Below are 13,748 nucleotides of genomic sequence, written 5' to 3'. Positions count from 1 at the left end.
ACACAACCGTCACGAAGGTGGAATTGCTTAAACATTACTTTTTGAGGCTTTTCTAACGGATTCAGATTGCCTCAATACCGCCATCTATGCGAATCAGACGATCAAAAACAGAACAGACGAACAGTATCTTCAATTTTATTAAAATATACCCAACATTAAAAGTTACAGTCCATTCTCGCTCTCCTTTATACGCATATATCCTGTCGCAGATCATTTGATTAACAAAGAAATTAAGACATAAGATTTGTATTATTTTATAATTGATTAAATTCAATATCTCAAACCAAACACTGCATCTTTTTATGGGTGCTGCAAACATAAACAAAGCTTATAGCAAAAACACATTCACTGCATATTACAACAATTATACAAACATATAAAGAACATTTAGCTTTTTTTCTCCCCCTCAAAATAGTCCTCATAAACACAAAAACCCTCCAGTTTACATAAAGTGACTTTAACGTGAAAACTAAGGAGAACTAAGGCTGATAGAGCTTTTGCCACTGTGGCACTCTCTTCCCCAACATTAACTGCGGACTCAGTCGCTGTTTTTAAAAAACAACTCAAAACTCATCTTTTTAAAACTGCTTTTGGTTAATGTTTTGCCCGTTTTATTTTCTCTTTTTAAATCTTTTTATGACTTGTAATCTTATGTGCAGCACTTTGTGATTCTGTCTTGAAAGGTGCTATATAAATAAACATTTATTTATTGAAGAAAAAAAAAAAATCCCAGCCTCAGATGTGGTCGCTCTTCTTGGTCAGGATGAGGCTTCACAGAAGACTTCCACATCCTCCAATCAACATTATGGAATCCCAATAAAATAAACTGTTCTGAACTCCTGCTCGGAAGTCAGCATTTTCTTTTCCCTCTCGATTTTCTTTTTCTGGAGTCACCTAGAGAGAACAAATGCTCAAATCAATAGTGCGAATGAAAGCGTGTACTTTAATACCTTTCACAGTTATTTCTGTAAGCGACACTGCCGGCTCAAAGGCCCTCAGCAGAGAGGCGCTTTGCTTGCAAACACTATTATTGGCTTAGAGATGCCCAGAGTTTGAGTTAATTTTTTTTTAAAATACATTTTATATCATGTACAGTATGTTTAATTAACAAAACAGTTTACAAGAAGCACACGAGACTGTTAGCAGGTTAAATCGTTGTAGATTCAGAGAATGGACAAGAATATATGGAGGAAGAAGAAGAGGACACAAGTGACAGCTTTCATGAAATAACTGTCCACAATGGCTTCACAGAGACTCCACAAACGGCGAGGCTGTTTGAGATCAGAAAACTTAATTTCAATAGATTAACCACTAATTAAAGATGATTATTGCACAAGACAATACTTTTATTTTGCCCCCCGGCTCAAGTTTAACAGATATCACAAACCCCAAGAGTTTAGCCCGACAACCAGCTAAACTGGGAGAGCGTTAAGAGAGACGGCCGTGTGTTAAAAGTCGGACAACACAGACAAATGAGATCCAGATTCCGGTTAGACCAACAGATGACGTGTTATTTGGAACAAAAGCTCTGACGATGATTGAGTTAATTTCCGGCTTACGGTTTGCCATCCCATCGACTTGACCTACCTCACTGCAACACACAGCCTGTTTTATGTTTAGTGTGTCCTTTCCCACTGTTACCTTGTGTTTCAGAACGGAAAACAGAACATTCAAACAAAAAGGGACCACAGGTTTTAAAAAAATCCATTCAGTATTCAATCTTCAAGACAAATGCTGCACTCATACTGTTTAATTTAAAAGATATGTATTCATGTAAAATATTTATGCACATATAGTAAAATAGCCCATACATAAGATATAAAATGTTAAATGGAATAAAAACACTAACAGAGGATTCGCTTTAAGAAACGTCAAGAGACTAGCATTCCAGAGATGGCCTTTATTGAAGTGAATGGATAGGTTACCTTGATTACTCTTCTTTTTGTTTCGTTTAAAGAGCTTCATCTGTTTCTTTGGGTCTGGCTTAAGGGCTTCGGACACAGATGCCAGATCTTCTGGTTCCAGTGCATCTTGGACGTCGCACTGCATGATGCCTTCATCGAGCGTAATCAGGCTCTTTTTGGGGTCTGCAAGTTTGCAACTATCGACTTCGTCTTGGCCAGACGTTTTCGCCCCCGTGTACGCGGTCTCCTCGTGCCACTTCTCTTGCCCTACAGTCTCTGGTAAATGGCTTGGTTTATTAGTAGTTTCTCCTTTCCCCTCTCCCATAATATCGCTTTCCATGCTCTGCTTCGTGTCCGTACTTGGAATTTCTTTGACATGAACGTTTACGCTAAGATCCGTTGGCTGCTCGGGGGCCGGGCTGGGTGTGTCATCAAACGTAGCCTCCAGCAGGTCAGAGTCTGAGAGGGATGAAGGACTGATGACGCTGGTCTCTGCTGAATCTAATGAAAAGCCATTTGTGGGGAGGCATGGTTGGTGGTCCCCTTTAACCTGAGACTGAGCTTGAGTCACATCTATGGGTGATGCTGCATCTTTCTCTGGCTGCAGAGATGTAGGTCTTCCCAGGAGTGCTGCTGGAGCTGTCTTTCCTGGGAGTGTGCTTGGAGGTGCGGCTGTGCAGTCGTGCACTGCATTCAGCTGAGGAGCCGGCAGAGTCTCTTCTGATGGGCTTATAAAGCCGTTCACCTCGCCCGTGCTGTTGTGGCGACCCTCTGTCCGAGACGCGGTAGGAGCGGAAATGGTGGCCATGTCGACGGCTTCTTCGCCTACAGACTTCGCACTTGATCCTGGGGGACAGAACAGCCAATCAGTTAACAGAATTAACATCTGAAGTTAGGGGATGTTCTGCAGCGAGCAATGAGACAGGACGACTAGAGGCTCTCCATAAAAAGAAATGCTCACGTGGGCTCCACAAAGCAAAAAACAAAAACAAACAAAAAGCAATGGCGCTAACTTAGCGAGACGGGAGGCGGTGCAGAAGCACAAATAATCCAACAAGGCAGTTTTGTGGCTCGCGGTTAAGCGGATCAGGAGCGGAGCTAGGAACTGCGGATGGAGACCACGGCCTCGTATCCTTACCATGTGGGCAGGTATCCCTACGCATTTCACTAGAAGGGAGGCTTTCCGAATCGCACCTTGGCCGGGTCTTTCTGAGGCTGAAACCTTTTCTGATGTCCGCCAGGAGGTTTTCTATGATGCAGCCGTCGTTCTGCGGCACAAAACCTTTCTTGACTAAAAAGAAGGGCACAAAGAGGACATGGGAAACACGATAGTCACATCACATCTTGTTCAGAATTTTCTAGTACAGTAGAAGAACACAGCGCTCTTCACAACTTACTTATTTTCCCATTCTCTCCTTTCTGTCTCTTGGACTGTTCCTCTGCCAGCTGCTTCTTTCTCTTCTCAGCCTTGGCCGCCTGTTCTGTCCGAGTTTTGTTTTCCTGTTATCATTAAGGAAGGATTTCACTATCTCGCAAGTACAAAATGTACATAGCAGTTTGTCTTTGTGTCATTTGGGCCGTAGCATATTAACATGTCTTAGTTTTCCACAGTTTATTGATACAAATGTTACAAACAAAACACTACCTCCCACACACAAGAGGAAGATTTAACAGTGCCAAGTGTGCGCGCACACACACACACACACACACACACACACACACACACACACACACACACACACACACACACACACTCTCTTAAGATTGTCTCATAATGCTTGACATCAACCAAAGCGGCCTCTCTGACCTTCAGCGCCTTGATGAAGAGTCCTCGGAAAGTCCTGATGGTACCGAAGAGTTCCTCCAGTGACAGCTGATTGGCATCTTCACATAAATAGACAGCCAGTTCACCCTTTTTCGTCTCAATCGCGGCAAATCTCTCGTTTAATTCTCCGAACAACTCCAGATTTGCCTGCAGCAGAGAGAGAGAAGCATTTGGGATGTGGATCCAGCTGCCAAGAAAACAGTGCCGAGTTATGCAGTTTTGCATCCATTTGGAGAAGAAGCAAAGATTGACGTTTTACCTCGAGAACCTTTGCATACTGCTCCTTCACCTCCTCCGCAGAGTTGGAGACTTTCTTGGCTGTCTCATTCAGCCGTTTGAGTAACGCACTGGCTTCTGACTGAACAGAGTCCAGGTTAACTCTGAGGAGCAAGGGTGACAAGCGCCAAGTGTTAGAAATCTTTGACAAAATAGTTGAAGAAAAAAAAATTAAGACTAAGTTTGCATGAAAGATTTCCATACCCTGCTGCCTTTTCACATATGGCTATTTCATCCGGTAGAGCCAACAGCTCTGGGTGGTTTGCCTCTGCTTCCTTTGCAAAACAAGCCATGCAATGGGTGATTAAACAATTTCATGACTGAGGAGAAAAAAAACCCCAAAAGACACTGCAGTAGCTGCCGGCCGGTTTGCGTACCTCCAGGATGTGATGAAGCAGCGTAATGCGGCTCTTGTTGGCCTTGGTTTCTGTGAGCTTGAGCAGGGAGCTAATCTTGAACCCCTCTGCGTTCCCAGTGTGACTTCCCTGAAAGTGGACCAGTGATTAAAAATGCAAACTGTCTAAATGTCAGCTCAACTGACAGAGAAATAAGAGATGAGGTTCTTACATAGTTTAGAAAATTTCCCACGTCGAGGATGAGCCTGCAAAAACTGGGCATGAGCGTGCTCGTTCTAAGAGCTGGGAAACCAGTGACATTGTGTTAACATATAAGACATATTTTAAGCTAGCCAATTAAAAAAAAAAGTTCACCCTTAATCAAATTTCCTTATTTTTCCACAATCAGGCCTGTTGTGCTATTTTCATAAATGATGTCCCAGTTATTTAGCAAATAGACAAGCTTCGTTGTGCAGGAACTTTTTTCTTGCTTAAGTGAATGCATCGTCATCACTGAACAGAAGGAAGCCCACATCCATCCCCACGTGAAGCATGCGCCTGTGACAGATAACAGGACGTAAACATTAATGATACTCCTCTCACTTGGGCTGTAATGCCATCTACTCGCATTAAGCTGGTGGATATATTCATCCATCTACTCAATTTCCTTCCTCCCCAAACAACCGCCTTATCCTCTTCCTGAGGCACTCCTAAGCCAGCTGAGACGCATAATGTCTCCAGCGTGTCCCGGGCTTTCTCCCTGTTGGATATGCCCAAAACGTCTTCACCTAGGAGGCGACTGGATAGCATCGTAGTCAGACACCCACTCACCTCAGCTGGCTGTGGAGGAGTGAACGCGGATGACTACGTTCCTCACCTGTACAAACAGTGCTCAGTCATGACAACATGATGTGGATGGACTAATCAAGCTGACAGCTTCGCCTTCACACTCAGCTCTTTCTTCACCATAACAGACTAACACACTGCCCGCATCACCGCATATCGTGCAGCAATTCCATTTGCCAATCCTGCACTCACGAACTAAACCTGTAAATACGTGAACTCCTCCACATGAGACGACAGCTCAGCTCCACTCTTTTCCTGGCGGAGGATCGTGGGCTTCGCTCTGTCTCACTTGGCTTGAAGCCACCTCGGAGATGGATGTGGTGGCTAGAAGTGCTCAATAAAACACACATTGTGCAAAAAGCCAGCATGATTCGGAGAATGCAGAGCCAGACACCCTTCCAGGTGTAGATGGCTCGGTAAAGAGAGAAAATAGTTCCCACACAAAACTGCTCAAAATAAGAATTATGGATTTTTTTTCTTTTTGAGTAGCTGCATCATGATTTCTGGAAAGAGACGTTGCAGTTGCACAAATCTAACATTTTCTGCTTTGAATATCCTCAAGGCAAGTGCCATGTGCTTTCATTGGAGTCAAGAGTGCAACAGATACACTGATGAAAAGCCAGAAAACTGATTTTAAGGTGAACCCCTCCCTTAAGAATTATAGCTGAATGCATGCGAACACAGGTGAGGGACTAAGGCTTACTTACAGTGGCAGGCCTCCTCCACAAGCTTGACTTTAGGTTTGAGCATCTCCAACACCGATGCAGTTTCCTCGCACAAAAGCATGCACTCAATCCTCAACTGATAACTGAAGAGAAGAGCGAGAAGAGAAGAAGTCACGCACACGGCAGCCACGTAAGCAACACTTAAAGCAGAAATAAACTTAAAAGAAGGGGGGGGGGGGTTACCATGGCACAGTAAGGAGAGCGGTGTAGAAGCGATCGACATTTGCCAGCTTGTCTTTCTCTCCCTGGTAGGACTTCAGATTCTCCATCTACGTGAAAACACAAAGCACTGACTCAGACCAAGCACCATCATCCTCAAGCAGGGCCTTAATTGGCAGATAAAAACACTCGAGGTAAGGATGTTGGCAGCACAAACCTCATGCTTCTCTGGCAGGAGCTTAAGCAGCTGTTTTAGCACCTCCACATCAAACCGAGTCCGATCCCCACTCTGGATCATGCCCACAAACTCCTCGTTTGTGCTGGACGGAGAGAACATAGAAAGTAGAAACACGAGCAAAACGCATCAAAGCACAAAAATGTGTTTGATATCTCACCATTTGAACTGCTTGAGGAATATATTCACGTTCAAGCTTTTCTTTGGGTCGATGAACGTGATCTATAAAAAGGTGGGTGGAGAAGGGGGGTGTAAGAGAACAAAAACAGGATTACTGATTGTTCGCCTCGGCTTATTAGCAGTGTTTTTCTGAGTGCTTCTGCTCCGAGGAGCACCGTCGAGAGCTGACCAAGCACACCTCTTTAGGCTCCTTCTTGACAGGAGCAGCTGCCCCCTTGTCTTTGTGTTCGGCCACCGGGAGGCAGAACAGCTGCTCGATGCTGCTGTAGTCGGGCTCGTGAGGAGGCGGCTCTTTCTGAACCGAGGCCCACATGGAGTGACCATCTGTGTGCACGAAGGAAAAGAGTAACCCGTCATGAGCTTGTGCGGCTCCACTTTTGTACGGACATTGTGCCAAGTGATCATCTCTCTCCTTCCAGAAACTTGAGGGAAGCCTTCGACACCCACATTAATTAACACCCAATTTTGGATGGTTTAACAACTCAGAGCGCTATTCATGTCAGCGCTCCACTCCCATCAACTGTCCACTACACAGATGGCAGCAGCCAATGCCTTTGCTTAAATTCCTCATAATTATTGCTATTTAAAAATGTGGGACCTATACTGTATTAGCTGATAATACAGATTTATGCAACAGAAGAATTAGTATGAGATTTGACAGTTATTAAAATTAAAATAAAACAATTTAAAAAAAATGGAGGTTTTATCCACTTACCAGTAACAGTGCGAAGTTTCTGCCAGTTGAGCTTCTTCATCCTCAGAGTGGGACAGCGGCTTGTCTTTGAGGGCGCGCTGCAGCCCAGGGCCTGGCTACTCTGGGCCACAATCATGCCTGTTGGAGGTGGAGGCGGAGGAGGCATGCCGGGTAAAGGTGGAGGCGGTGGTGGCCCACCACCCATCCCTGGTAAGGGCGGGGGAGGAGGGGGGACCCCTGGTCCAAAGGGCAGAGGAGGTGGTGGTGGTGGTGGGGGAGCCATTCCAGGCAATGGAGGAGGTGGCGGGGGACCAGCAAACCCTCCAGGTAGCGGTGGAGGAGGTGGCGGCGGTGGCGGCGGGCACTGGTTAGAGGGCGGTAGAGGGGGTGGTGGGGGTGGAACAGAGGTACACAGTGGCCTTTTAGGGGACGGTGTGCTTTTGTTTGGCTTCTCCGTGTACGGGTGATCCAGCTCCGTCTGCACAGCCTTATCCACTTTGACCCGCAGTCCGTCCACCTCGTGCCGATCGTCGCAGCTTTTTCTTTTAAAAACCATCAGCCGCTGCATGATCTTCTCACAGGACTCCATCTGAGCTGCAGCACAAAACCAGAAAACACACACACGATGTGAATTAGCTTCCCACTCTACAACAGAAGCTTTCAGCCATCCTAACACCGGCTCCCTGCCTTTCATCTCAAGGCGCTCTATATGCCTGAATAATCACTCGTCTTCACCATGTGGCCACTAAGCAGCCATTAGCCTCTTTTAAAGTGTTGATCTGGAGTGAAAGCATTGTTGCTGCTGTGCTGACTCACAGTCCTGGGCGAGCAGTATGGCTCTGTTAGTGATGGCCTCCAGAGCCAGCCAGATGTCAGGGCGCCCTGGTCCCAGCACCAGCAACGTCTGCAGGATGGACAACAGCTGGAGAGAGGCTGGGGAGCTGCTCACCTGCACACAAACACCCACAAGAACATTAAGCTTGATAATTTGCACATTTTTTTTAAATTTATGCACAAGGATAATAAGGTATTTTAATCTGTATCTTGTTAACAGGTCCCTCTCTTTACTGTGAGACTTCTGAGAGAAAAGCCGCATTCATGCAGTGTTCTGCTTGATGGACTATATTTTTTATTAGGAGTTGACAGAGCCATTTCAATAGGCTTTTCTCACCTTGTTAAAAAGTGTAGTAAAAACCTCCAGGTGATTACTCATATCAATGCCCCCATACACTCGCAGGAGCTCTTCCTCATCTTCAGCCATCGCCTCTTCAAAAGCTTCGCACTGAATAATCAAGTCTTCATCCTCCTGCTCCCTGCAAACGCACACACACGTATTACAGTCATAGCTCGGTTCATAGTTTAGTTCAGTCCCATCTTCAGTGTTTTTTCCTTAAAAAGTTCTGACAAGGACCTTTGATCCAATTTATGCCATTAATGGAAATACATAAAAAAAACTATTTTTCTAAAAGCACCATTTCACTTGCGGTGATTATAGCTTTTAAAAAGGAACCTTTAAAAATGTACCTCAGCGACTTTATTGCGGAAATTAAGAGGCTGAAAAAAATAATCAAATGTGAACACCAGAAGGATGGCTCACCTCAGCTTTGGCAGAACATCAAGTAACTGAAGCCCTGCAAGCAAAATAACACAAAATGACACAGCGCCGAGTAAAACAACAAGAAATCAGCGGCTTTTCATGAAATGTCGTACAAACAGTGTCGCCTGCCTCCACACAGGACGATATGTTAGTTTGGGGGGAAATTCCAGGAAGTCACGGGTGAACAATCAGAAAGGAGGCGTGGCCAATCAGGTGGCTGATTGGTCCAAACCAATTGGACCAATCAGCCACCTGATTGGTCCAAAACTAATATGCTGGGGGAGAGAAGCTATGGGATATTTCTCAAACCATCATGAATGTGGTGCTCTTCAGGAAGCTTAGCGGTTAACACTTGTTCCTCATTTAAAATAACTGTTAACTTAGTCAAAGGTTAAACCAGTGTTTGCACAGAATATACACTGGTGGCCCTCAGAGGAAACGGCCTACTCTGCATTCAAGGTTTAATGCTGCCCACTTATTCTGAGAGTGGTGATATTTTCATTTCTGCTGATTTGTGGTGCAAAATGAATGAATTACACCATCTAATAAAGGCTTGAATTTTTTTTTTATTTTTTATTCTGAGGCATTTTGTAAAAGTGAGAATGAGGCCAGGAGACCTATTCTTAGTCAGACCCAGTGACAGATATATTCGTATGAGCGCTCCTGCCCATGGCCTGCTTTCCCCCTTTGTATTCACTTTGAGCTAACAGTTTACCCACAGCGTCACCTTTTCCTATAACAGGACAGTAAAGGAATTAACTGTTGAGGAGCAGCCAAACCTACCGATGAACTCCTTTCTCATCCTATCCCGCTGCCTGAGGTCCTCTGTCCCGAAGATGAGAGCGTTGATGACACTGAGGAGCGTGACCATGTAAGGGACGTTATCTGTGGCCTGGAGCTCGTTCATAATCACGCTGAAGCGATACTGCTGCGTCTTTACGCCCTGAAGGAGAAACCACATTTGAGATGTGAGAGGAAAGTCAGAATGGAGCTCTGCTAACTTTTCTACAGGTTTAATCCGCTTGCCTTGTAATGTTCCAGGGCGTCAAGGGCCAGCCGATGACCGTCCAGAGAGAACATGCTGAGGGCTGCAAGAAGCTCAAACACCTGCTTCTTCACCATGGTGTTGGAGGTGTCCAACGCTGTGTAGCATAATGATTGCACACATCAGCAAAGGATGAATTCTCCTATTTTCCATATCAGTTTTCCTTAAAATAATTCCCCCGTGTCTACTCTTTCCGCTTTGTGTCCAGACCTAAAGTAAAAGGATTGTTTTGCCGTCTTTGAGGCAACACTACTTGAACTTTGCCCTCTAAAGATCTGTTGCTGTACTGTAGATAAATATGTGTCTGTAGGTGGGGAAATCCAATATTCACAGCACACTGTCACATTACAAATTCAGGGATGTCCCGAAGCGACCCTTAATGACTCATGTCTGCATGTTAAAGCTGAGGACATGCCTGGAAAATTCAGCTTGACAGAATGAGTCACAGAGAACCCTTTAATCATGTGAGCTATGACCACTTTAACACAATATTACAAATGTTACATAAAACACGAAAAAAAAAGGTCAAATCTCCTGCCATTAAAGAGGAGACGGCTTTATTTGAAAGAACTTTTAATAATGAAATATCTGGAACGTTTATTTCCATGTGAGACTGAGCAGAGGCATCAACACGACACTGGGAAAGCGCATTTGTGGTCAACCTTGGGAGAGCTTCCGAATGTATCCCTCGTTTTCTATGATGAAGTGAATCCCCGCCGTCGAGTTCATCACTGCTCGGACGCAGCTGACGCAGGTGAGCTGCAGGAGAGCATCTGCAATGCGAGAGCATCCGCGCCCGGAGAGACGGTCCAGGGCCTCCAGGAGGAGATCCAGCCCGCTTAACTCCAGGAACTGCACCATCCATGTCTGATCGCTGCCTTCCAGGCGGCGCTTCAGCCCAGAGTAGTTGACGACAGTGGGGACTTGGAGCAGTCTGATGCACAGCTCTGGATCAGAATTCTCCAGGTTGGCTTCCTGCTGAGTGTCAGAGTCCTGCGAGGAACCCAGGCGATCCCTGACCGCCGCCCACTTCTTTTTCCCATCTGATTTTCCAGACATTGCTGCTGTATAAACTGCAGGTGGGGAGAAAAAAAGAGAAACATTTACAGTTCTGCAAGTGCCGTACAGATGAAGCGAAACAGCTCTCAGGAAATTCTGCAAGTTGGTAGCGTGCAGATACCGCCTGCCTGCTTGCGCCGACATGCCGTAATCTTGTGTGGCAGAGGGCTATCATTGTTATCCAAACCACAGAAAACAGGCCAAAACTATTCTTTATCGAAAGCAGAATGGGAAACGACAGCTTTGCACTTTAGAAACGAGTAAAAGATACGTCAGCGGCCATCACCAGCTCTGCCAAACATTCCCTCTTAATCCTGCTTGAGCGAGTCTGACTGTCAGCTCATCAGAACTCTGCACAAAGCCAGGCTTGATGGTATTTGGATAACCTGTTCAATATTTTCAACAACAATAAATTAAATGCCAAGTTAGCTGGAATTAAACTGCAACGTTTGGGAGGCGTGCTTGTGAAGAGCTGATACAAAGAAGGAAGCTCACGCACTGATGGGCACACACCGATCCCTAAAAGTCGCCTTTTTCTGGTGTATTCCCATCAATGCAATCCCCACTTTCACCAATCCGTCTCAACCCGAGCCTCGAAATAAATAACACAGGCACATTCCGACACACGGAGAAAGTCAACAGGGTAAGAGTTTAATCCAAAAAAGGGGAAAACTTTGCCCTGAGAGTCTAAAAATACTTTGTTTCCAAACTTGAAGTTGCAATATTAGCTGCTCCACCACAAGAAGGCTCCTGTGTCCCCAGTTGTTGATTTTACACTTGGCACGGAAAGGATATACAAACGAGACAACGGAGCGAGCACGGAGAAACAATGCAGGGCAAAAAAGGTCAGGAAAGGAAAACGGCCAGGAAGGAATTCCAGCCTTCACCAGTCCTCTTTATCAACCTAAGCAACAACATAAGGCTCTGCTTTCTGCATGTTAGATGCTCTGTAAATGAAACTGCTTGCAAATGTCTTCGCTGACTCCTATAAGTGGGTATTTTCTCTGAGAACAAAGCTGCTGTCTTGTGAAACATCCTCCAAATTGAATTTCAATCCGCTCTGCGGAGTCAAGGTAAAAATGAAGCCTTTCTTTTCTCACTTTTTTTCTCTCCTGGCAAAGCATTTGTCACTTCTGACTGCAGCATTTCAGTCCTGCTGCCAGTGTGAGAGTGTTACCGTGGCAGCAAGCAGCCAGACAATGGTCTTTTACAATAGGCCTTCTCAATGCTCTTCAAAGGGCCGTGTTCATTAGTCACAAAATGGATGCATGCTCCCTAACCCCCTTCCTCCTCCTCTTTCTCAGGCTAATAAGACTTATGGCCAGTAATCCTTTACACACTTTCTGATTCAGAGGTACAGCTTGCTCTCATTTCCAAAGTAACTGGAGAACAAAAGTTGCAAATTGACGCCTGTAAACGGGAGAATTTTCACAGTCATGAATACTGTGAAGTTACTGGGAGTCATTAAAATGCGCTGAGAATTTTGTTAAGTGGATTCCACAGCTGACTCACACACTTCCAAAGAGAGGCTGGTGTGTAGAAAAAGCGTGCCGCGAGCATGACTTGGCAGCACAGTTTGGGAACTTTTCAGAAGGGAAGGAAAGGACTTTCCTGGGAGAGGAAGCTTGGCTTGTGATAAATACACTGGTGGTATGACAGCTCCAGTTCCTCCTTTGATGCTTTAGTTTCATTTCTAAGGAGTGCTTTCCGACTTAAGACACATTCTATCCAAGCACAAATATCTGGGCTACATGCTGAGCAACATCAGAGATGATGTGTAGGGAAACAACACATGCAATTCAAAAATGATCATACACTATAGTACAAAAAGTCTGAAATCAGTAAAAAGGCTACTGAAGTTTCACGTAAAAAGTGCTCACTTGGTTGATCAGGTGACTAAGATGCCAAAAGACGGTGTCAAAACAGCATCATTAGTGTGCCCAAACATCCTGCCTGGAGAATTTCCACTGTGTCATTCCACTTTGCTTTCTCTGCACTTTCCTGTGTGCTCTCTACTCCTCTATCAAGTAGAGCCAACAAAAAGTCTATACTTGTTTGCAAGTCATACACCCACCCACCTGATTAAATCTACAGTGTTGATGTCAGACACAGGCCCTCCAAATCCAGCATTTCACAATAAAAGAAATCAGTGCTTATCAAGACTTATTCATTCATTCTAATTCAGATTTCTATTTATAGAAAATTACAGTTTTTTTCTACTTCAGACACAAAGCTTTTAGATGCCAACCCAGAATCCCAGAATCTCCCTGAACTCCCGTTTCCCATTACCTGACTGATCAAAAGCCATTCACGCGCAGTAGATAAGCAACTATAAAGGAACAACAAATAAAAGGAAAAAAGGCGACACACCTTTTAGTGGTGCATAATAAAAATAAAATAAAAGAAGTAAGATAGCTGCTTAAATTCCTATGTAGATCTAGCAGTTTAGTTACGTCGAGTGATCCTCTGGTTAACTGCTCCTCAGCACTAATGTTTGCAGCATATTCTTTTCTGCATTCCTCAAACATAAGCCACTTTCATTTTCCGACCTTGTCTGCCAGAACATGTACCACTAATAGCAGGCTGATTCACTGCATCAGGACAAACCTACTCACCGGTCCTCTGGTTTAGCCGCCTACACAAGCAGCCCACTGCTACAGTACAACCTCAACACTTGTGAACATGCAGGGACATCTCCACTGACTTATTTCCTCAGAAGCATATGCACAGCTTCTGTGTGCAGGGCCATGTATGACAGTAATCACAAACAGTAAATAAACTACTGAGACGCCAGATTGAGCAGAAATTGTATGAAATTTGAGACTATTTCATTTAAACACTGAAACTACGGCTGAAATCACGTAAATC

The 13,748-nt window shown here is 44.8% G+C and overlaps 2 protein-coding genes across 2 annotated transcripts in view; both read right to left on the bottom strand.

Moving 5' to 3' along the window:
- Positions 1 to 119: 119 nt before the first annotated feature.
- Positions 120 to 6,458, bottom strand: LOC102292422 (inverted formin-2). Its single transcript, XM_014331985.2, has 11 exons — positions 6,288 to 6,458; positions 6,095 to 6,180; positions 5,894 to 5,994; positions 4,573 to 4,643; positions 4,383 to 4,490; positions 4,210 to 4,280; positions 3,989 to 4,109; positions 3,712 to 3,876; positions 3,302 to 3,404; positions 3,043 to 3,195; positions 120 to 2,750 (listed from the first exon to the last, which is right to left on the bottom strand). Exons 1-11 carry the CDS (start codon positions 6,405 to 6,407, stop codon positions 1,783 to 1,785), a joined length of 2,067 nt encoding a protein of 688 aa, XP_014187471.2. The 5' UTR covers positions 6,408 to 6,458; the 3' UTR covers positions 120 to 1,782.
- A 2,314-nt stretch (positions 6,459 to 8,772) lies between these two features.
- Positions 8,773 to 13,748, bottom strand: part of inf2 (inverted formin 2) — a 5,900-nt gene continuing 924 nt past the window's right edge. Inside the window, exons 2-5 of the mRNA XM_005916928.3 lie at positions 10,484 to 10,894; positions 9,803 to 9,918; positions 9,560 to 9,719; positions 8,773 to 8,810 (exon numbers count right to left, since the gene is read on the bottom strand). Coding sequence (XP_005916990.1) covers positions 8,773 to 8,810; positions 9,560 to 9,719; positions 9,803 to 9,918; positions 10,484 to 10,880 — 711 coding nt within the window. The 5' untranslated portion in view covers positions 10,881 to 10,894. The remainder of the gene's footprint in view (positions 8,811 to 9,559; positions 9,720 to 9,802; positions 9,919 to 10,483; positions 10,895 to 13,748) is intronic.

Source organism: Haplochromis burtoni, unplaced genomic scaffold, assembly GCF_018398535.1.
Source record: "Haplochromis burtoni strain Fernald_Lab_line unplaced genomic scaffold, NCSU_Asbu1 Contig_16, whole genome shotgun sequence".
In the NCBI taxonomy this organism is placed as follows: domain Eukaryota; kingdom Metazoa; phylum Chordata; class Actinopteri; order Cichliformes; family Cichlidae; genus Haplochromis; species Haplochromis burtoni.
Note: the sequence above shows the minus strand (reverse complement) of the source record. Positions and strands in the feature narration are given on the sequence as shown.